Source organism: Ambystoma mexicanum, chromosome 11 (assembly GCF_040938575.1).
Source record: "Ambystoma mexicanum isolate Mex_15411 chromosome 11, UKY_AmexF1_1, whole genome shotgun sequence".
In the NCBI taxonomy this organism is placed as follows: Eukaryota; Metazoa; Chordata; class Amphibia; order Caudata; family Ambystomatidae; genus Ambystoma; species Ambystoma mexicanum.
Window position 1 is genome coordinate 1,478,485,848 of NC_090934.1, and position 27,227 is coordinate 1,478,513,074.

The window sequence follows — 27,227 nt, forward strand, 5'->3', positions numbered from 1 at the left end:
TAGATACTTACCTTGGTCTTGTGACGTTGCTCTGGTGTTCTTGGAGGGCTGCAGTTATGCTGTTACTTGCACCCCCCTCCAGGATACCACCCTGAATCCCATTTGGGTGAACAACCCATTGGGCTCTAAATTACCAAACTAGTGTTACTTACCTGCAAACCTTTATTTATATACAGGAGAAACAATGCTCTTTTGATCACAAAAGGAAGTACAATAGATTTACCAAGAAGAAGTGAGCTTCTTACAATGAGATCAGAGTGACCGACGGTGTCAAAGGCAGCGGACAGGTCCATGAGAATTAGGATGGGGAATAGGTTTGAGTGCTTAGCAAAGGCGATGAAGTTGGACACATTCTGAAGACACCTTCATGGACTGCTTTGTCTAGTGCTTACCTGCCTCTTTCCTCCTCTACCCTTGGTCACTTGAACCCCAGTACCCCTTGACTCTGTGAGCTTCACCTAGTATAGGGTTGGACTTTTATAAATTGGTTAAGCATGGGTTCATTGAAATTGCAAGAGTCGGGGTGGGGTGTCAGGGAGGACGTGGCTTGGCAGCCTGAAAATGGCCACAAGCCCCTAAGGCTCCAGACCCCTGTACCAGAAAAATAATAATGTAGGCGCCACTTGCTGTTATGGGTGCAGGATTCACCACGATCTGAGAGGCTAAGGGGCCCGCAGCAGCGTTCGGAGCGATAACGGGAGTGGCAAGGCACGGCAAGTGGTGTGGAGCCCTGCGAGGGGTGCTGGTGCCAGAGATGGATGGCTGGGAGCAGTGTGCGCCGTGATGTCCGCATAGCAGTGCAGCAGGTGAAGCGTGTCCCGCATCGGCAACACATTAGTGAGGAGGAAGTGCTGTGCGCCACACCAGCGGCAGAGGTCGGGAGAGGCCCAGCGAGTTGGAGCTGGGGGCTGGGCTGTTGCGGAGGAGGAAGCAAGTCCCTGGAGGCTGCTGAGAGCGGTGTGAGTGGGCCTGCTCGGCAAGAGTAGGAAGCCCTCTTCAGTGTTGCTTACAGAAGGGCTCTAAGGCACCCAGGCAGCCATCTTGGAGTGGGGAAGAGTACTGTGAGCAACAACTAGAGCACCCACTTAAAGGCCCTTGGTTGGAGCTTGTGAGCAGGTGTCCCTGTGGTTGGCAGTGGAGAAGAGGCAAGAAGGCACATTTTAGTCATAACGGCTCTTGGATTGAGTGGAAGCCACAGCTTGGTGGGTCCGAGTTTCTGGAGGAGCACTGAGTCGTTGTCCCCCCCGCACCCCACACCCCTTGATCCTCATTTATTACACCCCACACACATAAATGGGAGTGAAGCTGGCACCATCTGGCCTATCCCCACAAATGTCCCATAATTGGGGCCCAGACATGCAGCAAGGGGACCTTGCACTGATCCTGGAAGAGCTGGCCAATATTAGGCTGAACATGGCGGTCTTTACGTGCAGAGATGGGGTACTTCACCGGGCAAGTGTAGGAAGCTTAGGACCAGATCTTGGCTTTGGAGGCTCTTATGGAGGGCCTAGAACACCTGCAGGGGAGGGTGTGTGAGCTGGAGGTGAGTGTTAATGAGTTGGAGGACAGGAACCGTAGAAACAACATACAAGTGTTCGAAATTCCAGAGGGCGTGGAGGGTCCCGACACAGCAAAGTGGATGGAGCAGTGGCTACCCTCGTTTCTTAATTTAAACTTCTCGCAGATTCAAAGGGCCCACAGGGTATGGTCGCATGAACCAAAACGCAGAGTGCCCCTGAGATCTATTATCACTTGCCTCCTCCACCATTCGCAGGTTTTGCCGGCCCTGGACAAGCCGAAACAGACAAGGGGGAAGCTGCTCTTTCAGAATCTGCCGATATCCATCGTGCAGGATTTCTCCAGGCACACAATGTTGAAAAGGCAGAGGCTCTTGGACTTCAGGCAGGAGCTCAAATTTGGACGTACCCTCCGGCGAAGATGCAGATTTCAAATGCGTTAGATCTCACCCAATTTGTAAACGACCAGTGGACCTGGAAGGATACCTCAATGGGATGCATGGAGACGTGATACGGCCATGTTGGGAGAAACAATGAATGCAAGCCCCGCCACGGTAAGGACCAGGAAGTCCAGAAGGGGCGCATTCTGTGGGTCATGACAGCATGCCCCCTCCGAAAACCTGTTCCACCAGGTTTGCCCGGGTGTATGAGATGATATCTTCGGAGCAATCGGGGGGTGTTCAGGTTAGAAAGTGGTTCCCAGGTTCTTTCACTAGGAGGATATCCTTTCCACTCAACCAGGTATTGAAGTTGACCCCGTTTATACCTGGAATCGCATTTTCTGGATACTTCATATTCCAGTTGGTCGTCCACAACCATGGGACTGGGTCTGCAGGATTTCCGGGAGGATCGGATGTAGGGTTTCAATAAAGAAGTGTGAAAAACTGGGTGAATTTTCTTCCAGCAGTCTGGTAGCTTGAGCCGGAATGAGACTGGGTTGATGACTTCTTTTATGGAAAATGGCCCATAGTACCGGGGGGCCAATTTGTTTGATCGTAAATGTCGTGGTAGTAGTTTCGTGGACAACCAGACTTGATCACCGACTGAATAAGAAAGCCCTGGTCTTCTTTTGGAATCCGCATAAAGCTTAGCGTGTGTTTGGGCCTTTTCTAAATGTTCTTTGGCTTCCTTGTGTATGTTGATGAGAGTTTCGATCCAGGAGTCGACGGTAGGTACTGGTGTAGGATGTGGAAGAACAGAAGGTAAAACTGACGGTTGGAATCCTTGACTGCAATAGAAGGGGCTGGTCTTGACTGCTGAGTGATCAGAATTGTTGTAGGCGAATTCAGCCACAGGTATAAGTAGGGACCAATCATCCTGTACCTTGGTGGCGAAACAACGAAGGTATTGTTCTAGGGTCTGATTTACACGTTCCGTAGCTCCGTTAGTTTGTGGGTGATAACCAGATAAAAGAGCACGTTGGATTCCTAGAATGCGACAGAGATGTTTCCAGAATTGTGAGACGTATTGAGGTCCTCGGTCTGATATGATTTTGGAAGGAAGTCCATGAAGGCGGAAAATGTGTTCCAGGAAGATTCCAGCGAGTTCTGATGAGGATGGTAGTTTGTACAGGGGTGTAAAATGAGTCAAATGGGTGAACAAGTCAATGGTGACCATGATAGTCGTGTATCCCCTGGAAGGTGGTAATTCCACAATGAAGTCTGTAGCGATGAATTCCCATGGCCTTGTCGGTAGTGTAGGTTGCAGTAGGAGACCCGCCGGTCTCTTGTTATCGTGTTTGTTTTGACTGCAGATAGAGCAAGCTCTGATGTACAGTTGTACGTCAGTCTTCATTCTAGGCCACCAAAATTGTCTTTGTATAAGACGGAGAGTGTTGGTGATGCCACGATCGGAGTGGAGGGTATCGTGGCAGAGGTTTATTATCCTTTGTTGTAGTTTCTGTGTGGGAATGACTAGAGCGTTATCTTTGAACAAATATCCGTCCTTGGTTCTCAGATTCCATGGATTCTCCCTAGAAATATCCTTCCAGAGCTCAGAGGATTGGGTTTGCATCTGTACTTCTTCCAAAAGACTGACTGCTTGAGCTACAAAAATCGTGTGGGGAAACATGTTGGGATAGGCCCGATCTTCAATAGTTTCGTAATCAGGACGTCGAGATAAGGCGTCAGCAATTATGTTTTGTGATCCAGGAACATGACTGATGTGGAACTGATACTGGGCAAAGAAGAAGGCCCAACGGGCCTGACGACTGTTCCTACACTCCAAGGATTGTAGAACTTGAAGGTTTTGATGGTCCGTGCGAACCTGGACTGGATGTCTAGCTCCCAGGAGTAGATGTCGCCATTCTGTGAAGGCTTGGCGGATGGCTAACAATTCCTTTTCCAAGATGGAATAATGTGTCTCACTGGGAGTCAGGGGTCGTGAAAGGTAAGCAATGGGGTGTTCCAACTTGTCCTCAAATTCTTGCTCCAAGACTGCTCCTATGGCATAGTTAGAGGCATCCGCCTCCACTAAGAATGGCCGATTAATGTTGAGTTGGGCTAGGATGGGGGCTTGAGTAAACTCTGTTTTTAGGCGTTGGAATGCCTTGTCTTGAGGTGCAGACCAGAGAAAGGGAGTGTCTTTCTTCAAGAGAGCGATGATTGGTTGAACAATCTCGGAAAAGGTGCGTATGAACTTTCGATAGACATTGGCAAGCCCCAGGAAGGATTGAACTTGTTTTACGGAAGTGGGAGCCGGCCAAGATAGTATGGCCTTTACCTTCGAATGATCCATACCAATTCCTTCTGGACTAAGGACAAATCCTAGATAATGAACAGAAGTAACGTGAAACAGGCATTTCTCAGGTTTGGCTAGGAGTCTGTGTTCATGTAGTCGTCGTAAAACTGCCTTTACATGCTCTTCATGCTTTAAAAGGTCCTTGGAGTAAATCAAGATATCGTCCAGGTAGACGATGACGAAGAGAAACAACATGTCGGAGAACACCCTATCCATGAATCGTTGAGACTGCAGGGGCATTAGCAAGTCCAAAGGGCATGACCAGATATTCGAAGTGTCCAAAAGGTGTTCTAAAGGCTGTTTTCCATTCGGCTCCTTCCTTGATACGAATCCGATGATAGGCACCCCTCCGATCCAGTTTCGTGAAGATTACAGCACCTCTCACCGCTTCCAGGATATCCGAGATTAAGGGTAAGGGGTAACGGTCCTTGAGGGTGCATTGATTTAATCCACGATAATCGAGGCAAGGTCTAAGTTCCTTGGTGTCCTTCTTGGGAACAAAGAACAGCGAGGCTCCAGCTGGGGATTTTGATGGTCTTATGGTGCCATTTTCAAGGTTGGTATCCAAGTATTCTCGGAGGGCCTTTTTTCAGGTTTGGATAGGATAAACATCCTCCCAAAGGGAATCACTGCTGAAGGCTCTGTGTCTATGGCACAGTTTTCAGGTCTGTGAGGGGGTAGAGCCTGAACTATGGCAGTTGAAAACACATCGCAAAAACAAAGAGGTGATGGCTGGAAGGTTTAGACTTAATCTTAACCACTGGCAATGCTCTGGGCAACCCTCCAGACCACCGTTCTTGGCCTGCCAAGCCATTACAGAAGGGAAAGACCATATGCAAATCAGGCTTGGCCCCACCCCAAAAGGGGCAGTCCAGCCCGAACTGCTAGGCCACATCCCTTCTGCACGAGACCACAAGCATCCCCAAACATGTTTCGCCCTTGTTGGGGCTCATCAGTGAGGAGTAGCTTGGGTCTCTAGGCCCAGCAGGCACGGGACCCACGTCTGGAAAACACATCAGCATAACTTTGATAGGCCTTTGGGACCTGAATAATATTGGAAACCATGAGCGCCTCTTGTTGATCTGCTGGATTACTTTCAGACGATATCGAGGAGGGATCTGGGGATAAACAATGAGACAGAATACTCTGGACCAAGAAACAAGGATCCTGCTGTCCAATTGATGTATGGATTGTGTTTCTGCAACCAGGGTATGCCTAGTACCATGGGGTAGTGGGCTGATTTTATAATATCAAACTTGATCAATTCCTGGTGATGGTTTATTGAAAGTTGTATTTCCTTGGTCTGCAAGGATATGGGTCCTGAACTGAGGGGTCTTCCATCAATTACCTCCACAGGTTGCATTACACCCCAGGCTTCATATCGAATGTGGTGCTTAAAGACTCAATCTTGATCAATGAATACTCCCATAGCCCCACAATCCACCAAGGCCAGGATGGGGTAGGTCTCCTTCTTTGATAACGATAAGAAGTCTTGTAGAACCACTAGGTTGTTCTGTCCAGGAGAGTTCAAGAATGGAATAGATGTGGAGCAAACATCTCTCTCTCGACACCTCGCTCCATCTAGGATCGGGAGCTGGCGTTTCCCGAACGCCGTGGAGGGGGTAGAGGACATTCTCTAACCAGGTGTTTATCCGATGCACAATACATGCACAAGCCTGTGTGGATCCTTCTCATCCTTTCTTGTGGGGAAATGGGTCCACGGAAGGCTCCTATTTGCATGGGTTCCGGGTCAGTGTCAGGGTTTGGAACAGGATCAGTTTTTACTGAAGTCTCAAGAGAACTTTTCTGGAAGGGCATCTTGGTCTTTTTTCTCTCTGCCTTTCTTTCCTGGATACGAAAGTCTATCTGCATGGCTAAATCCATAAGAGCCTGGAATGAGCTAGGACGAGCCACTCTGGCTAATTCATCTTTTATTTCCTCGTTTAGGCCCCTACGGAAGAGAGTGAAACTTGCTTCTGAGGACCAATCTGCTTCCTTGGCCAATTGTTTGAATCTTGTGACATGGGTTAGCATGTCCTGGGATCCTTGCCGAAAGTCAAGTAGGTGTTCCTAGGCACTATAAACCTGTTCTGGGCGGTCGAACATGGTTTTGAGAGCCTGTATGAATCCGTCATAATCATCTAGGAGGGCATCTCCAGAATTGACTAAGGGAGTAGCCCAAGTCAATGCATTTCCTGCGAGGTGCGAGATTATAAAGCCCACCTTTGCCCTGGAAGTTGAAAAATAATAGGGCTTAAAGGTAAAGTGCACCAAACAGGAGTCCAGGAATCCACGAAGGGATTTTGCAGACCCATCATACTTGTCTACGACACCACCCAGTAACACACTCTTTTGTAGCGGAATCGCGAGACAAAACAAGTTGCTTTAATGCGCAATTCTCCGCTTTTAAGTTCTGCATCTCGGTTGTTAGTTCTTTCATGCCACGCATGAGATCCTGGACGGCCTTTTCCATATCGGTTTCAATACCGGTCGTTCGGCGTCTCAAACTGTCGTGAAGCTCCCCCTGTCTCACCTGAGATCGCTTCTTGCAGGGATCCTCAGGAAGATTCTTCTTGCGGGCGGATCAGGTTTTGTACAGGCCGGCACGACTCTCTTCCGACTCCAGCGTGCGTTCAGCGTTCCAGGATACTCGCGGGTTCAGGATGTCCAGGAAGTAAGAAACGGTCGCAAGGATACGTGGATTCCAGGAACAGGGTGGAAAGGAGAGGGTGGAGAGGGTGGAAGGAGTGGGAATAAGGGTCCAGGAACTTGGATAACAGAAGGGCTCGCCAAGCTGCGAAGTGCACGTCTAGTCATTACCTGTTGATAGCGTTGAGACGCGCGGGGCCGTAACATATTTATGGGACGTACTACGTCCACCATGAAGGCTGGTGCGAGGCGTGTCACGTGATACGGCCATGTTGGGGAAAACACTGAATGCAAGCCCCGCCGCGATAAGGACCAGGAAGTCCAGAAGGGGCGCGTTCTGTGGGTCATGACAGCGAGAGCTATAGTTTTCAATATGGCGCATGAGACCCCTCTGTAAAAACAGATCCCGGTGATCTTCTTTCACTGTTTCTTTGTGGAAATGTCCTTCTGGTGTTTGTCTCTGCGCGTCAAACTAGGTTTGGTCCCTTTTCTTTCTATGCCTTTGGTGGGCTTCAGGACTGGAGTCTGCCCCTGGCGTCTGAGTGTCTGGTGTGGGCAGGAAGTGAGGGAGGTGCCCGAAACTCTGTGTGCTTGGTCTCCTAGGAGACCCAAATGCACTCTGGCGTGATTGGCTGGCTGACTGTCCGGCAAGGACAGCCACCCTGCTGGTTGAGTGACAGCTAGACTGGAATGAATGGGAGAAAACTGTTTTAAAGGCAAGTCTCTTGGCTTGGAAGGCAGAGTCGACCACTGGAACGAAAGAACCGAAGACGAGCTGGAAGAAGACGACTGTTGCAACTCCTGGACCGTTGGTTTGCCCGGTGAAGCCCTGCCGCAGGTACGAATCGCCACAGATCCCCAGGGCAGCATTAGGGGAATGGTTTGAGGGGGCAAGGGCAAAATGGGGGTTGATCTAAAGTTTGCTTGATTGTTTCAGTAGTTTCCCCTTTCTGTTGCTTGACATTTGATTTCAAGTGTGCTACCTTTTATTCTACTTTGATATTACTGTGTGAATAATACTTACATAACTTATTTCTAAAGCCATAGTGTAAATCAAATAAATGACTATTTTTTCTATAACTGCTAGAGCATACAATCTGTTCAAAGAAACACTGACACACTAAGTAGTGTCTGCCTCACTACAGCCCTCATCCCTCCTAGACTAAGCCTTGCGGCTCAGCCACGGCTACCAAACCTTTTGGTAGTTCATGCTAAACCGAAGGGGTACAACCTTGTCCTCTAATGTGGGCTTTTCAAAGTTCTGTCACAGACAGTAACTTGTGTAAAACTCTCTAACAACTGGGCCCTATGGGAAAAGCCCTTGTTAAAAATGGTCGGAACACAATTAAACAACTTTCTTATAAAATATGAATTGGTCCATGACAAATTATATTTTCCATGTAGGGGCAGGTTTCTCCAAATTGTAGTGTGGCAGTGTTTCAGAATTTTGCAGAGAAGGGTTCAAATGTTATCGGGAAATGTTATTTTCTGAAACACCACAGACACATATTCTTAACCGTATCTATGATATATAATACATTTAGTACAGATGCAAATCATATGAACCACTCTGCCCTATCTTCCATGGATCGTACCTCGATTCAGGAAGTTGTGTTCTTCCCAAGGTCTTTCGACAATCATCTTTTAATCTATAAACTTGATTTATTTTGTAGAGTATAAAAAGAGTGGGCGAAGAGCAGGAACACAAGGTTAAAATGGACTTTCTGATCTACGGAACCCGAACTTCCAAGGACAAAAGTGGTGCGTACCTGTTCCTGCCTGATGGAGAGGCCAAGGTAGGAAGTGCATTTGTGTTATCTTGAATGTCAGAATTTAGGAATCGATTTAAGCGATTTGCCAGAGCATACCTGAATCCCATTGTTACTAGTGTGAAACCTGTCTAGAATTGAAGATGAATAGATGAGAGTTCCCAGAATGTGCAGTTTCGTTATCGTGCAAGCAGATCACAGTGCCGCTTACGCAAATTCCTCATTTCCACACAAATCGACTAGGAGTCGATGTAAACTTTAAATTATTACGTTTGGGTTTCCCCTCTCTGGTGTCATTTTCTTTTTTTTATTGTTAACATTGCTATTAGAAGGGGAAAACATTTAAAGAAAATGTTCTGCCTGAAGCTAACTATATATGCAATACCACATGCAACTTGCATTAAAATAATTCTGCCGAACTATCCACTGATGGCATCTTTTCATCGGTTAAAAAGCATGGAAAGCGCATGGCTTCACTTTGTGTCACTTAATGGCACTTTCTTTCGATTATTGCCCTGTTACAGTGTCACAAACTAATTGTGCAACTACACTATCTAATTGATTTTGTGTTACCTAAACATTCTTTTAACCACTTAACTGCCATGGGTTTCCACCCCCAGTGCCAAGGCCTTTTTTGGTGATTTCGGTATTTCACCATTCAATACCTTCTAACGTTTTCTCTTTCATTAACTCCTTAAGTGCCAATGACGAGGTATTTCGTCCTTGGCAACAGGGAGGTAATCCCAAGGATGAACATACAAATCCCTTGTTCAGGAAAAGTAGATGTCTCGCTGTTAGGAAATATTTACTTTTTTGCTACTTTCCCTCCATAGACATCTATGGAACCCCAACTGTTTGATATGATATGGCATTTATAACATGCCTGTAAACAAGTGTTTCTAGGCGCGACAAGACAAGGAGGGGGGAAACAAAAGGAGGACAAAATAACAATCTTAATAGGCCTTGTGTCATTCAAATCGCTCAAGTGCGGGGAAGAGGGAAGGGGAAAAGTGCCAGGGGGAGGGGAGTGAAGTGCAGTAAACTCACAAGGGCAGCCACCGGGTGGCTCATAAGTGCCGAGAGAAGGGACTGTAGGGTTGCATATACAGACCCGTAAGTGCTGGGGTGCCCAGAGGCAGTACAAGGGCAACTGGACATGCAGGAGCCTGGGCCCGAGTTCAGAGGGTGACCAGGTGACCAGTGCGCGGAGCAGTAGGGAGCATCAGCAGGCGAGAGGAAGAGAGAAAGCGGAAGCGAAAAGAAAGGTCTTGAGTTGCTTCCGAAACCGTAGGGAGTTCTGCTCAAGTTTGAGAAAGGCAGGGAGGCTGTTCCAGAGGGAGGCCCTGGCCCAGAAGATGGATCTGCCCCCAACTCTCTGCTTGGAGAAGCGTCTGACTCTCAGAGAGTTGAAGGTGGATGAGCAGAGAGCTTGAGAAGGAAGATGTTTTGGAAGAGAAAGTTGGAGGTACAGCGGTCCCTGGAAGCCCTGTGGACGATGCAGAGTGTCTTGAACTTGATCCTTGCAGCCATGGGGAGCCAGTGAAGAGATTTCAGAGCTGGAGAGATAGGCCAAGGCAAGTCTCACAGTCCTGTTCTGGATAAGTTGTAAAGGTCGAAGAGTAGAGGCAGGAAGATTTAGAAAGAGGCTGTTGCAATAGTCCAGCCTAGAGAGGACCAGAGCTGTGGAGACAGTGAGCTTCTGGGGGAAAGTGAGAAAAGGAAGAATACCTCTGAGGAGGTGCAGCTGATAGTTTGACTTGGAGACGTCAGAGATGTGAGGAGAGAAGAAGAGGGTGGAGTCTAAGATGACACCAAGGTTCTTAGCCTCACAGGAAGGAGCAGGAAGAGGGCCCAGAGTGGGCGGCCAGAGAGGAAAGGAGGGAACGGGTGTCCCAAAGAGGAGGATCTCAGTCTTACTGCCATTAAGTCAGAGATCACTGGTGGCACACCCCTCCTGGATAGCAGACACGCAGTCTGGTATGAGAGAAGAAACAGAGGTGGCTGAGGGGAGCCTATAAGAGAGCCGAGTGTCATTCGTATAACATTGAAAATTGGAGCAGAAAGTAGCAATGCAGTGGGCAAGAGGTGGTGGTTGAGAGCAAGGGAGAGAGCTTAGACCCCTGGGGAACACCACAAGTAGAGGGAGATATAGAAGAGAGGAAAGACTCCAGTTGGACCTGAGAGTTGGTCGGTGAGAAAAGAGGTCAACCAGGCCAGGGCCTGATCAGTAATACATACCAAGGTTGTCCCGGAGACGATTCAGCAGAATGGCATGGTTGACTGTGTCAAAAGCACAGGACAGATCAAGGAGAATGAGGACAGAAGGGAGATCAGAGTCCAGATTGGAGAGCAAGTCTTCATGGGTGTTAGGAGAGCAGTTTCCGTGCTTCCGACAGCTCTGAAGCCAGACTGGTGGTCATGAAGGCAACCCACAGATCCAGTGTGGAGAGTAAGCTGGGAGATGGCCAGCTTTTCCAAGACTTTGTCCAGGAAAGGAGTGATGGAGATCGGGTGATAGTTAGCCAGAGAGGAAGGATCGGCAGAGGGCTTCTTTAGAAGGGGTCGCACAAGAGAGTGCTTAAGGGGGAGAGGAATGTTCCAGTGGCAAAGGAGTGATTTCAGAAATCAGCCTTTGCTGTTTCAAACCTGTCCTGACGTTTGGTGTTGAAGGCTTTTTTGCTTTAATTACCTTGCTCAGCAAATCTGTTGTGGGGGCACTGATCAGTCCCTACGCCTATCAGAGCTGGGGGCTATATCCCGGATCGTAATTCTTTGTTTTGCGTTACATATATCATCTTAAAGTGGGGTGCGGTAGAGGTACTTTGTATCCCTTTTTCTTTTGTTTTAAGTAACAATCTGTTACTTGCATGATGTGTTCAGGATGGGGTGGTGGCAGCAAATATTTTTCTACCATGTTTTTTCCTTTCCTCATGTGCATGTTTGCATTTTACTGCATCATCCCTTTTAGATCACCAAATACCTTGTCCTTTGCTGAGCTTGTATTTTACCCTTCTTCCTACCCTCTCATGGCCAGATTTGGCATATATGGTAAGTCCTTTCCCAGGAAAGGCAAAGGTATGTGTTTGTGGCCAAATGTGGACACTCGGACCGTCTCGTTCAAGTTCACATCCTGGCCAAAGTGTTTGTTTTGGTCAGAGGTGGTGGCCGTAGACTGTCCATGTCTGGACAGATTCTACCGATTTGAATGGTGCAGATCCTTCATAATATTGTTGGGCTCAGGGGCAACTTTAAGCGAACGACTACAGCAATTCCTCAGATTGTCCTTGATGCCCAGACCCTTTAGAAGAGGAGCATCCTGTTGGACACTCTTGAATCATCTGTGCAGCCAACCAGCATTGCCTTCAGCCAAGTCCTGGCAAATCCCTCCATTTTTGTCTGATCTTCTGAAGGCCTCCTGCATTGGTGCTTCAACCCCATGACGAGTTGGAACAACCAGCCTCAACCCCTGCTCGAGGGTCCTGCACTTCATAGCTCCTGCACCCACAGCCAAGCGACGTTTCACTTGACGGACATGAGTGGCTGCCTGAGAGCACACACTGATAAATATCCGGTATGAAAATGTGCAACCTAACATGGCACAACTAAGAAGGTGATCGGGATATGTGTTTCCTCTTGTTTACCATCTGCCTGCCCTCCCGCCCTCATATATGTACTCACGGATACATAACTACTTGCATGTGTGCATTATTCACCATCTATTTAGCCCAAAATTGCCGCGATTCTGACCTTGCTCCTTTGCCCTAAATTGCACACTGCATATGCCTTAGCATACAGGGTATCCTGCCTAACCATTGTCCTGCAGCCCTGACTTGCATCCCATTTGTACCTAGCAGCCCTGATCTGTATTTCAATTGTATCTCATTTGTACCTAGCAGCCCTGATCTGTATTTCAATTGTATCTCATTTGTACCTAGCAGCCTTGATTTGCTTATCACTTGCACCTAACAGTCCTGACTTGCATCTCACTTGCACCTAACAGTCCTGACTTGCATCTCACTTGCACCTAACAATCCTGACTTGCATCTCATTTGCACCTAACAGTCCTGACTTGCATCTCATTTGTACCTAGCAGCCCTGATTTCTATTTCAATTGTATCTCATTTGTACCTAGCAGCCCTGATCTGTATTTCAATTGTATCTCATTTGTACCCAACAGTCCTGATTTGCATCTCATTTGTACCTAGCAGCCCTGATTTCTATTTCAATTGTATCTCATTTGTACCTAGCAGCCCTGATCTGTATTTCAATTGTATCTCATTTGTACCTAGCAGCCTTGATTTGCTTATCACTTGAACCTAACAGTCCTGACTTGCATCTCATTTGTACCTAGCAGCCCTCCTGATTTCTATTTCAATTGTATCTCATTTGTACCTAGCAGCCTTGATTTGCTTATCACTTGCACCTAACAGTCCTGACTTGCATCTCACTTGCACCCAACAGTCTTAACTTGCATCGCATTTGTATCTAGCAGCCCTGACTTTTATTCATTTGTACCTAGCAGCCCTGACTTGTATTCATTTGTACCTAGCATATAGCCGCATCTTGCCCGACCACTGTATTGCAGCCTAAAGAGCTTCTTGACAGTGCACCAGCCTACAGTTATATCCTGTCAAACCACTGTATCGGCCCTGTACCAGAAACCTTGAACCAGCAACTTAAAGCCACTCACCTAGCCTCAGTATGATCACTGTCAAAGTAATCGGGCACCTTATCTGCTTCTCCCTGTTCATATTTAGTCTCTCACTCTGCCCCGTCAGTTGCCACACACAAGCCCCTAGAGACTTACCCGTAACTACACTTGACTCAACATCATGACAACCAATCAACCTCCAGCCAGGGACAATTGTATACACCAACCCCCGAGCAATCCTTGCTCCACGGAATCTAGGAACACTCGCCTTAGAGCTAGACTAGCTAAAATATACGAGCCACCTAGCAGTTCGCTACCCACCTCTATAGGGAAAAGGACTCCCAAAATGCCGGCTACTACCGAGTCAGCAAATAACCACCCTCCTAAGTCAAAAAGCTGCACACCCCTACACGTGAACCTCAGTGACCAACCAGCCCCCCACCCAGCAACTACAGCCCCCACTAGCCTGCCTATCAGAGAAGCTCTAATATACTCCAGATCTCTAGTAGCACATGCCACTGAGATCGCAGACCTGATCCTGAGGGACATCCTAGACTTTCTCGCCATCACCGAGACATGGTTACTTGCCGCAGCAGGCCCTATGCTCATGCTAGCTGTCCCAGACTCCTGTACTATTTTGAGACAAGACAGACAAGGAACTAGAGGAGGAGGTATTGCCATTATCTGCAAAAGTAGTCTTGCCATGAGACTTGCCCCCCTTCACGATTTCCAATCGTGTGAAGCACTGTAAGTCAAAATACCTTTGAACAACTCTCAACCACTTAATATACACTTGATATACCGCCCCCCGGGCCCAATCGGAAATTTGAGGATGACATCAACACAGCTAACAACCCCAAAAACTCGACGCAATCACTATTAGGAGACTCCAATCAGGGTTTCAACGACCCATCAGATTTGCCTGCCCTGGCATTAGCTAATATACTAGTAGAACTAGGCTTCACTCAAAAAAGTACTACCCCTACTCACAACAAAAGGAGAATACTAGATTGGGTGGCAGATCACAACTGGCACGCTAACATCCTCTCTATCTCACCGCTAGCCTGGACCGACCACTGCCTCATCTCATTTACACTTTCCACTGATAGACCCCTACCCACTCCTCCCCCCATGGCTCCTCCCACACTTACTAGAAATAAAAAGAGCATTACAGCAGACAGGCTTATCCCTGCCTTACTCCCCAGCCTTAATGCACTTCCCGACAGTGCTGACCCAGAGAGCCTGGTTGAGGAATTCAACAAAATGATGGCTTCCTCCTTGAACCAGATTGCCCCCCCTCAAACTCAGACCAAGCAAACCTAAAAGCCATCTGAAGAAATGGTTTACACCTTTCCTAAAAAAAACCTAAGGCAACAAAAAAGAAATTGCGAGGCTTCCTGGAAACTACTACCTTCGGAAACCAACAAATTAAAGCTCTCCAAACTCTCATCCCTATATAAAAAAGAAATTTGCCTAGCTAAGCGGGTTTCTTACGACTCTCGAATCTCTCAAGCCAATTCCAATATGAAAGAATTATTCACAATTCTCAAAGAATTAGAGATCCCAATCACTATACCAGATACATGCAATAAAGATAAAAAAAATTGTGTTCAAACATCCAACTTGCACTGGCTAACAAAATGTCCACTCTACAACATAAAATATCCCAAAAGAAAAACTCTTTAACTAACCCACCACCTCCCAAAACTATTAGGATCACAGCTGAAGCCCAACCTACCAGATTCAACTTCTCTAAAGTCTCCATTCTTGAGGTAGAAAGAAATATTCTGTCCCTCAAACCATCCAACTGTCAGGGTGATCTCTGCCCGTCACAGCTCATCAAGGACGCGGCTCGAGAACTTTCACCCTTCATATCGAAGCACATTCATGCTTCCTTTACCACCGGCGCTATACCCACGAACCTTAAACAATCTTGGGTACTTCCACTCTTAAAAAAAACAACGCTAGATCCCTCAACACCTACCACCTACAGGCCAATCACCACAGTCCCTTTTCTTCTACAAATATTAGACAAGGTAGCCTATACACAAATTCAAACATATTTGGAACAACACCACCTACTAGGAGCTAGACAGTCAGGTTTCCGCCCACAACATGGGACAGAGACTGCCCTGATTGATCTCAAGACCCAGGTCGACGAACTTAGAGACAACGGCAAATCAGCCCTGCTCCTCCTCCTAGACCTCTCAGCTGCGTTCGACCTGGTGGACCATACAATATTATGTAACCATCTTGACACAGCCGCACACTTCTCGAAGGACGCCAAAACCTGGATTAGGTCCTTCTTAAGTGGCAGAACCATGAGGGTCTTCTCACCCTCTGCCGCTGCAGACCCCATACCCATCACTTGTGGTGTCCCACAGGGATCTTGCGTCTCACCTACACTGTACAACATATTCACCAAGCCCCTTTTCGACGATCTGGACCATCTTGGTATCATCTAAACCAACTATGCAGGTGATACTCAGATCCTCCTCCCACTTTCTGGGTATTATGACAAGGAATTGGCCTTGGTGAACAGAGTGTACATCATCATCCAGGCATGGATGGCCACACATGGTCTATGCCTGAATGATGATAAAACAGAACTCTTCATCCTGGGCACCCAAACCAATCTAAAAAAAACTGGTACCCGACTACTCATCATTTATAATAGATGGTAACTGCATTAAGGTAGCACATGAGGTAAAAACACTAGGTTTTTACCTTGACTCCACGCTTTCATTTCCCAAACAGGTGAACACGCTAGAGTCCTCTACAGTCTATATGTGCAAACTTATAAGAACAGGTAAGCCATTTCTCACCAATAACAGCTATACCATCCTGGCCAGAGCACTCATCCTGTCCCGCTTGGATTATTGCAATGCCATGTACATAGGCTCCAACAAATCCATCATCAGAAAAATCTCAAGATAGACGACAGAATAATTGGCTCCGAACCAATGACAAGATCCTTCTAAAAACCTTGTCACTCACTCACAAATCTTTCAATAACGCTGCACCCATCTACTTCTCTGAGAGTTTGCATAAACAGACTTCCTTAAGACCCTCTAGATCCGTAAACGGGGACCGACTGACCATCCCCAAATACAAATTAACCACAATCGGAGGCAATAGCTTCCCCGTTAAAGCGGCTAAATTATGGAACTCCCTGCCCTCTGCTCTGAGAATGGACCAACCCTACCTCAACTTTAGAACCAATACCATCCTGTGGCTGAAAGCAAATGACTATTGCATCTCTTGATGTCATCTGAACTGTATTTAATGACGACTATCCTGCTACCCTATCTGCCGCCTTGTATACAACAATTGTAAATATTGTGAGCCCTGCTATTTGAAAGAACTGTATTTTATATCCAAGACTTACTATATGCTACCGTTAAGGATAACCACAACACTGCACACAATGCCTGTAAATTCTGTAAATGTATCTTGTTATGTAATTTATGTCTCACAACTAACTCCTGTAGCTAAGCTTCGCATTATCATGTAACTGCTGCGCCTTGATACCTCTGGGTCCTGAGCTCATTATAAATAATAAACAAACAAACAAAGCTCTTGAGCGTGTCCTGGGAGCACCCTGTGGACTGAGTAGCTCACATCTGGGCTATCTCGCTACACCGGTCGCCATCCCACCGTTTGGACTTGGGACTCTGGAGATCCTCATCTGGTGAGTACAGAGGTCGGCCCTTGCAGATGCAGCTCTCCAGCACAAAGAGGGGGCTTTCAGGGCCTGCTTCTTTGTCTTCACCACAAGGGTTGATTTCTACTGCCTGATTGTGGTGTCTTCGCTGCGTCCTGCCTGTATCGTGTCGGGAGTGGGGGAGGGTTCCCTAATGTAATAAGCATCATTATGGCAGTCTTCATGTCATGCCAGGGGGTCGTTTACCTGTCCATTCTTAGGAATAGTCTCGTCAGAGCACAGAACCGCCGACTAGCTGAACCCAAATCCTAACGCTGAAAGAGACTTGTACACCAGCAACCCCCTGGACTCCCTCCAACTGAACCAATTGTGAAGGCATCATGAAGCAAGACACAGCATACAGATTCAAAGTTCAAACAGAAATGATTTATTAACTCAAATGTCAGGATGGTTAAAAGCGTAACTTGCCCTGGGGAGGGAGGGGTGGGGGGCGGGGGGGGTGTCATGGCCTAAAGAAACTAAGGAAAGCCAGAGTCAGAAAGTTCAACTTAAGTCTGCCTGTGTCCAAAACCTGTACTTGCTCTCACAACTGAAGCTAAACATTATGTCAGCAACAAAAGAAATAATGTTTCAAGCCAAAGTTCTGAGCCTCTTCCAGCTCTTGCTTACTTTTCAGCTCCCCTTCCCAAAATTCAAGACAGTTCCACAAAGTCTCGGGGTTCCCGTCCCCAAGTTCAACACTGTCAACTTGTAGATGTTATCAATCTTTCACAGCTCCAGATCAGCTTTACATTCCTTCTGGTTTCTTAATAGTTCAATCAGATTGCTTTCTCCTGTTTCACGCCAGCAACCTCTTTGGCTTTCACAATTGTGGTTTCCCTGGTCTAGCCGCAGTTGTTGGACCACACGGGGCACCCGTTACAGGCGCGCAGCCAGGTATCCCTAGGCTCATTAGCCCACACAGGTTCTTCTGTATCTGTACCTGTGTGATGGTTCACACTCCCCTGACTTTTCCTTGCCAACCTCTTGGCCTTGCCACACTGTGTTCTTTCCTTTCCTAGTCTCTTGATTTGGTCACAATGTGTTTTTACGCACAGATCACTTTGTGGAGTTCTTGTTCCTTCACCACCGTGCTGTCATACTTTCTCGTATTGTTTCATACTTGCTTTCCACTGTATTTCATACGTTTCGTGCTTTGCTTTCAATATGCGATCTATGTATTTCACACTAAGGATATCATCTGCTCATAACTTTGCCAAAAGCCTTCATTGAGTTTTGTATTCAATCACTTTGGTCTTTTACTCTGTTGCTCTTAATATTCCTCTGAACCCGTTGCCTTGGGTTCATTTAATCTTGTACATACTTTTTCATTCATTCAGCATTTCATTTGGCTTCCCCACAGCTCCCAGGAGTGCCCTGGTTCGATGGCTCTTCCCTTTTTACCATCCTCTGGGCGGCTGTTCTCTTGGCTTCTGCTGCGCCAATACACTTTCCTCTGACCGCGAAACTCGCTCACCCTTCACCTTCTATCTGTATGTTGCCGGCAGCTCCGCTTTCTCCCTGGGGACGCTGTCCGTGAGATTCTTTTCTGTGTCTGCAGCTCTGGCTGCGGACTTCTGACCATTGAGGCTTCCATTCCTGTGGCCTTCTCGGCAGCCCGTCTGCTCCTCAGCTTCTTGGGGTCATCTGCCGGCGTTCTGTCTCTCCTATAGGACCCACCTTGGCTGCCTCATGAGATGCTGGGTTCTCCGTCCAGGCCCGCAACCATCGACCTGGGCTCTCTCCTGTTGGTCGCTCCACCTTTTATACACCTGCAGCCCCTTGACAGGTTGCAGGTGTGCGTTCATAATGTCAATTGCCTGGTTGTAATTAGTGGAGCACTCAGGACATGCCTGACCTTTACAGCAGTCTGCAGACCTCTTCCTCGTCCCAGTACTATGGTGGTTTGAATGAGAGCAAATGAGGGGAGATGGTTTGCAACAACCCATAAAGGTAGGGCGAGGTTGGTTCTCATAAGGAAAAAGGGTACCAGGTCTCACCTGTGGATATCCTCTCCCCACTCCCCAAGGATCCTCCACCCAGGTGATCCTCCCTCGCATCTTCACCCCCAGGGTCGGGATCCAAAAGCAATGGCCTTTTCCTGTACACCTGAGGAGAGGATCCAAGGGGAGTAGGTTTGAGGACGCCCTCGGGTTTCTCGCACAATACACAGAGTTAGATAGCTCAGCAAATCCCGAAGTCTCGAAGTGGTTTCTGATGGAATCTGGGGATGAGGTTACATTCCTGGTTTAACCCCCCCCGACCGCACCCCCTCTTTTATATCGTTTAACGGTGCAGTTTCCTAAATCTACCTCTCCTTGCATGGTCGCCATCGGTGTAGTTCTGACCAAGAGCCCACCTCCTCCCTTTGCTTCCCATAAGATGGGGCGATTGGGAGAGGACCACTAACAACTGTGCTTGCTTTGTTTTTCACTACCTGAGACATGTATACTTGCATGTTGGCTTTGGTAACACTTGTTTTGCATCCTTTAGACTCCTAACTCCCTTACAAAGTGCTCATTTGAGACTTAGGACTTTTAGGGCACATCTCCTTAAGGAAGGAAGGGCCTTTTAAGTGCATGCCCTTCTTATAAGGCCACTTAATTGTGTGTTTCTACTCTTTGAAATACCTGAATTCTGACTGATTTAATACTTCCCTTTGTTTCCGTCACTTGCTCAACTGCATTTACTGTTTACTAATATCTGATCGAGCTGTTTAAAAAGTAAATCGCTGGAGCGCTTTCATAAGAGCAACCAAGATAGATGTGCATAGGTTAATAGTGTGTTTGGTAGTTTTGCTAACCTGCGATTTTCATTCATAAGAGCATATTTGTATACGTTTCGCCTATCTTGTATTAGCCCTCTCTGTGCTGCTTAGCTGCACCCTTCACCACTCGCACTGGCTTTTTGTGTTCACCGGAATGGGGTGGCCTCCCAGAATCTACCCACATGGTTGATTCTGAAAATCCATCTTAACCCCTCCCCTCCCCAAAGACCTAAATATTTTCACCAACCACAAAACATATTTGCTTTTTCACCTTCTTCTCCATTTCAACCAATTGCACTTAGATGGTGGGATGTGGTCACCTGCTGGGACTCGGATACATAGCGGGGTGATCCTAAAATCCTTGGTGTCCCCTCTGTAGCACCCCCTTCTCATTGAATCGGACCCACCAATCGGACACCACAGATAGAAAGTGAGATGGAGAAAAGAAAGAACCCAAGTTGGACCTGTGAGGGTCAGTTGGGGAGGAAGGAGTCTTTTAATTTTACTAGTAGATAAAGCTTTTTAAAGAAGGCTTATTTAAACCTTGCTTAAATTATAAATATTTATATATAAAGTTAAGGGTGTAAGTGTTATTTGGCTACTTGTACTAATTGTACCGCTCGCATTCCCCCTCTTAAGATCAACCTGGCTGCTGAGTCACACTGGCAACTTGTGTAGTACAAGCCCATATTAAAAGGTGGTTTCCCTAATACCAAGCAGATAAGTCTTGTGTAGTCCTATGATATGATATTTTATTTGTATCACGCTCATATTCAAATGTTTCAGAGTGCGACGGGGTAAGGGAGGACAAAAACAACTTTCGAGGGGATTGGGTCCTCCAACGTATTCCATATCTATGACCGGTAATGTCCACAGCTGTGCTGCTTTGGAAAATCTCTGGCGTCTACGTCCTGCATCGATGACGTCAATGCGCTGTCCCCGAGGACCTCCTCCGACGGCCGACGTCACCCGATGTGATATGTAGGACGCACCACGCCCATAGCCTCAGTTCCGTTTTTTCCGCGAACGTATTCGCTTCGTGAATCTCGGTACGCCTCGACTCGTTGCAGTTTGCCGTTTTCTATTCTTGGTTCGTTGAACCTGTTCGGTTTGTTGTGACCTGTTTGTGGCGATGTCTTTCTCATCTTCGACCCCGCGTCCGGGCTTCAAGAACTGCGGGGACTGTGGGTCCAAGATGTCGGTCACGGACTCGCACGATGCCTGCCTCTGGTGCCTCGGGGAGGCCCACGATACGAACGACTGTGTCGACTGCCAGTCGCTCACTGCAAAGGCCTTGCGGGAACGCAAGAAGAAGCTGTCGGTAGGCCGGGTGTCTAAGCCCCGGAAGTCGAGGTCTGCGAGGCTTTCGACCGATGACTCGAGGGGTGACTCTCCGCGTCGTCATCGGAAGTCCGGCGGGTCTCCTTCCAGGAGTCGGTCTCGCCACTCCTCCGCCTCTTCTAGGCATTCCAGGAAGCGCCGGCATAGGTCGCCTTCCCCGTCCTCTTCAGAGGACTCCGCCCGTCGGCGGGTCGCTTATCCCTCCATGCAAGCGACACCGGAGGAATGGGCTTCCTTCGGGAAGCTGATGCTAGCGATTCTGGAATCGCAGGGCACCGGTCCGTCCGCGCCTCCGAGTGGGGTCGGTCGGCACCGGTCGAGAGACACCGCCCGTACGCCTTCGGGCTCGGGTGGTCGGCACGGCATGCGGGAGAGGTCCCGCTCGGACAAGGGTAGCCGTTCTCGCCATGCCTGTTCCAGGTCCCGGTCCTCGACGTGCTCGAGACCGCGTGATCCTGTGCCGTCTTCGAAGAAGACGTCGACGCCTGTGGCGCCGAGGTCGTCGACGATTTCTCTCCAGGCTCCGCCTCCGAGGGGGTCGTCGGCGCCCAGGTTGTCGAGAGACACGCTCGAAGCTCCTGCTTCGAGGACTGTGTCGACGCCATCGATGCTCGCGGCGCTGCAGCTGACGTCGACGCCGATTAGCTCGACATTGGCGCCTTTCCTGTCGACACCGGCGCCGACTAGTTTGGCGCCCTCGACACCTTTTCTGTCGACGCCGGCACCGACTCGTTCGGCGCCCTTGACGCCTTTTGAGGCGGTGGTGTCGGAGGGGCCCCGTGGCACGGGGTTTGCCCCTAGAAAGGCTATTGCTAAGGTTCGGCACTGATTTGGTCCGCAGAGGTCTTCCTCTCCCCGCCTGGAGTACATTTCAGAGGGTGATGAAGGCTCTGATGGCGGCCTGGTTCCGGTTACGGTTCCAGTTGACCTTATCTCGGGCCATAGCCAGTTTGATGACCTTAGGCAGTCGCTGCATGATGCCAGTGGACTGGACACCTCTCCGGAGGTGGAGTTTTGTTGGCCGGAGCCTGGCACTCATGCCGATTCTTCCTATCGGCGCCTTATGTCTCGGGTTACCGAGTACTTGGGTTGGTCAGCTCCCCCAGGGGAGTTCGTTCAGGATGATCTCACGGACATCCTTGATCTCGGTCCTCCCACTGACCCGGTTTTGCCTTTTCATATGGCTCTGCAGAGAAGGGTGACGGCGGCTTAGACTGCTCCGGAGAGTCTCCCGGCAGTGGGCAAGTCTTTGTCGCGAAAATACCGTCCAGCCAGTAGCGACCCCTGCTACTTGTCTAGGCACCCCACCCCGGAGAGTTTGGTGGTGCAGGCGGCTATGGCCCCGGCAAAGCAGGAGTCGTATCCTAGCATCCCTCTGGATAGGGACGACAAACGTTTTGACGGCTGGGCGAAAAAAGTGTTTTCTTCTGGAGGTATGGCGTTTCAGGCGGCCAACTCCATATGTCCCTTGTCTCGTTTCACACACACTCTGTGGAACTGTGTTGCATTAGCGGCTGAACATATTCCCGAAGGGGACAAACGGGATGGTTTCCTTGCTATGGTTCAGGATGGCAAGGATGCCATGTGTGAGGCCGTTCAGTCGGGTTTGGACTTGGCGGATTGTGTCAGCCGGTCCATGGCAGCGAGCACCGTAATGCACAGGTGTGCGTGGTTGCGGAAGTCTGGGTTCGCCCCTGATGTGCAGTCCCGGCTCCTCAACATGCCCTTTGACGGTGAACACCTTTTTGGCAGCAAGGCTGACGAGAGCCCTTAGAGGATGCAGACCTCCAAAGCTGCAGCAAAGTGGTTGGGCGCTACAGTTCGCCAACCTCGACCTTTTCGTCCTAGGGGACAGCAATGGAGCATCTTGTAGAGGGGCAAGCCATTACTTCGGATGTGTGGATTCTGGAGATCATAACCCACGGCTACTGTCTTCCTTTTCGGCAGAGGCCTCACGACAATCCACCAGGGAACCTCTCTTTGAAGAGTCCGGATCCGCTCCTTGCGCAGGAAATTCAAGCCCTTCTGGAGAAAGGTGCCATAGAACTGGTGCCTGTAGCGGAGAGGAACAAGGGATGGTATTCCCCTTATTTTTTGATTTCAAAGAAAGACGGGGGGATTGAGACCCATCATGGACTTGCGCGGTTGGAACAAACTCCTCAGGAAGGACAAGTTCAAGATGGTGACTCTTTTTCAAGTCCTTCAGGCCCTTCAACTTCAGGACTGGTTGGTGTCTCTCGACCTTAAGGTTGCTTACTTCCATGTGCCGATCCATCCCAAGCACAAGAAGTGCCTGAGGTTCGCGGTTGGCGACTCACACTTTCAGTTTCGGGTCCTGCCGTTCGGATTGACCTCCGCCCTGAGGGTTTTCACCAAGCTCATGGTGGTGGTGGCAGCGCATCTCAGGAAAGGGGGGGATTCACGTCTACCCTTACCTGGACGATTGGTTGATGAGGGGGAGCTCTCCTGAGCAAGTCCTGGATCATCTGTCCGTCACCTGCCACTCCCTTCACAGGCTGGGCTTCTCCCTCAATTTAAAGAAGTCCCATTTGACACCAACGCAGCGGCTCCAGTACATCGGAGCAGTGCTCGACACGTCCCTGGGGCAGTGTTTTCCTCCTCAGGTGAGGACTCTTCACATTCAGCAGATGGTGCACAAGTTTCAGTTTGCCCAGAATCTCCCAGTGTCCGAATTCTTGAGACTGCTCAGCCTCATGGCATCCTGCATTCTTCTGGTGCCAGAGGCTCGTCTGCGGATGAGATCTTTGCAGTGGGCACTCAAGCTCCAGTGGTCTCAGTCCTCCGGCAGGCTGTCGGACCCTGTTTAGGTGCCCCCCTCGGTTGCCCCAGGACCTTATGTGGTGGGCCGTCGAGGGCAATCTGATGAAAGGGGCCCCATTGTGGCTGCCCTTGCCGGAGGTGACGATTGTGATGGACGCATCCCTCACGGGATGGGGAGCTCATGCCAACGAGTTGACAGTCAGCGGTCGTTGGTCTCCGTCAGAGTCCAGACTCCGTATCAATCTGTTGGTGCTGAGGGCCGTCAGGCTAGCCCTGAAGGCTTTTCTGCCGACTGTGCGTGGAAAGAGTGTCCTGATTCTAACGGACAACACGGTGGCCATGCACTACCTCAACAAAAAGGGGGGGGGGGGGCAGGGTCACTTCCGCTGTGCAGGGAGGCGATGCACAGTTCTGGGCCATCCAGCAGGAAGTTTCGATCTCGGCGGTTCATCTGGCCGGAGATGACAACGAGACGGCGGACGCTCTGAGCAGGCAGAGCACGATCTCTCACGAGTGGGAGCTGGCTCAGGAGATTCTCCTGGAGATCTTCGCCCTTTGGGGGACCCCTCAAGTGGATCTCTTCGCCTCCAATGTCAACCGGAAGTGCGAAAGGTTTTGCTCGTGGGAATTTCCTCCAAAAGGAGCCTTAGGAGACGCGTTCGTGGTGGAGTGGTCATTCCCACTGCTGTACGCGTTTCCTCCAGTCCCCGTCATCCCGCAAGTGCTGCGGAGGTTACGAAGGTTCGGTTCCTGGATGATCCTCATTGCTCCGGCGTGGGCCCGGAGGACGTGGTACCCGGACCTTCTAGACTTGTCCATCTGCCCTCCACGTCGTCTTCCCTACCGAGACGTTCTGCTCTCACGGGAGGTGGGTCAGGTTCTCCATCCAGAGGTCAGATCCCTCAATCTTCACGCTTGGCTTCTGAAAGGTTGAGGTATAAGGATTGGGACCTCCCTGAAGACGTGATAGAGGTGTTGCTCTCAGCCAGGCGGCCGGCATCAAAGTCTCTGTGCCGTTGGAGAAAGTTCTGCGACTGGTGCAGAGTTCAGAATGCGGATCCTTTTGAATGTGACATTCCCATGGTTTTGTCTTTTTTGCTTTCTTTGGCCCACAGGGCTTGCAAGTGGGGACCATTAAAGGTTACCTGGCGGCGCTGTCCATATTGAAGCGCTCGTCGGAAGAGTGTTCCTATTTTAAGATTCCTTTAATTTTGCAGTTTTTGAAAGGGCTCACTAATGTGTTCCCTCCGTCACCTTTTTTGGTGCCAGGTTGGGATTTGAACCTTGTTCTTAAGTTTCTTATAGGTGCTCCGTTTGAGCCTTTACATTCTTGCCCTTTGAGGCTGTTGACTCTGAAAACTGTGTTTTTGGTTGCGGTTACTTCTGCTCGCAGAGTGAGTGAGTTACAGGCACTTTCAGTTAAGCCACCCTTCACTGTGTTTCATAAGGACAGGGTTGTCCTTAGAGTTCGTCCTTCTTTTCTTCCGAAGGTGGTTTCGGAATTTCATTTGAGCCAGAAGGTTGTTCTTCCGGCGTTCTATCCTCCTCCACATCCTGGTAAGGAAGAGGAGAGGCTCCATAGGCTTGATCCTCGGAGAGCGTTGAGCTTTTATATTTCGCGCATGTCTCGGGTCAGAGTGGACGATCAAATTTTCATTGGTTACGCTGGAAAGCATTTGGGACAAGCTGTGACGAAACAGACTTTGTCTCGTTGGATTATTTTAGCTATCGCAGAGTGTTACCGCTTGGTGGGTAAGGACCCTCCGGCTGGCTTGCGGGCCCATTCTACCAGAGGAGTGGCTGCGTCTACTGCTTTGCAGAGGGGAGTTCCTATTCGTCACATCTGTAATGCAGCCACCTGGACTTCAGTACATACTTTTGTACGTCACTATTCCCTCGATTCCATCAGAGGGCAATATCTGGCCTTTGGCAAGGCAGTTCCGCAATTTGATTGGGCATGCTAAATTTTTATTCTAAATACTTTCCCACCTCCTTGCTTGGTACTGCTTTGGGAGTCTGTCATAGATATGGAATACGTCGGAGGACCCAATCCCCTCGAAGAACAAGTTACTTTCTTACCTGGTAACGTTCTTTCGATGGGATGGTCCGACGACGTATTCCATATCGCTCCCTCCCTGCCTTCCCCGCTGCAGTATTTCTTTTGCGATTGCAGCTTGTGTTCCGCAAGGCCTTGTGTGTCTGACAGAAAACTGGTGGCACACGTTCTGGGGAAATACTATAACTGAGGCTATGGGCGTTGTGCGTCCTACATATCACATCGGGTGACATCGGCTGTCGGAGGAGGTCCTCCGGGACGGCGCATCGATGTCATCTACGCAGGACGCAGACGCTAGAGATTTTCCGAAGCAGCACAGCTGTGGACATTACCTGTCATAGATATGGAATACGTCGTCGGACCATCCCATCGAAAGAACGCTACCAGGTAAGAAAGTAACTTGTTCATCTTACTAGACCCAGTGACATTGAGAACCCTCCAAGTGCAGGAGAGGGAAGGGGGTGGGGGGGTGCCAGGGAAGGGGGGAGAAAAAAGAAAGTGCTGACCAAGGGGTGCAACAATACAAAAAGGTAGTGCAGCTAGCAAGGTGGCAGATGCAGGTTCTGAGCGCAGACAAGGGGTGTCTGGTAAGTGCACGTAAAGGGACTGTAGGGTAACAGATACAGACCCAAGTGCAAACCGTTGCCAGGGGCAGTGCGGGTGAGTGGCTGGGTGAATCGGAGGGTAAACCAGGTGCACTGTGTTGAAGCAGACGGATAAAAAGGGGAGTGCGAAGGCAGAAGCAAAGAGGAAGATCTTGAGGCGCTACCGGAACAGGAGATGGTGCTCCTCAAGTTTCAAAGTGGCAGAGAGGGTGTTCCAGAGGGAGGCCCCTGCTGAGAAAAGAAATCTACCACCAACTCGTTGCTTGGAGAAGCGACTGACCCTAAGGGAGTTGGAGGTGGAGAAGCGAAGAGCTTGAGTAGGAAGGTATTTACAGAGGGAAAGTTGAAGGTATTTTGGACCCAGGCCCCAGAAAGCCCTGTGGACAATGCAAAGGGTCTTGAATTTAATCCTTGCAGCCACTGGGAGCCAATGAAGAGATTTCAGAGCTGGAGAGCTACAATCCCAGGGCTTGAGGCCAAGGACAAGTCTTGCAGTCCTGTTCTGGATGAGTTGCAGAGGGCAGAGAGTAGAAGCAGTCCCATTTAGAAAGAGGCTGTTGCGATAGTCCAGCCTGGAGAGAACCAGGGCTCTAGAAACAGTGAATTTATGGGGGAAGGAGAGGAAAGGAAGAATGCCTCTGAGGAGGGG

The 27,227-nt window shown here is 49.1% G+C and overlaps 1 protein-coding gene across 6 annotated transcripts in view; it reads left to right on the top strand.

Moving 5' to 3' along the window:
* The window catches only part of MAN2A2 (mannosidase alpha class 2A member 2), a 291,925-nt gene that overhangs the window by 213,990 nt on the left and 50,708 nt on the right, over positions 1 to 27,227 (top strand). For all 6 annotated transcript variants that reach the window (XM_069625193.1, XM_069625189.1, XM_069625190.1 and 3 more), the window contains one exon: positions 8,579 to 8,701. In XM_069625193.1, the coding sequence (XP_069481294.1) occupies positions 8,579 to 8,701 (123 nt within the window). The remainder of the gene's footprint in view (positions 1 to 8,578; positions 8,702 to 27,227) is intronic.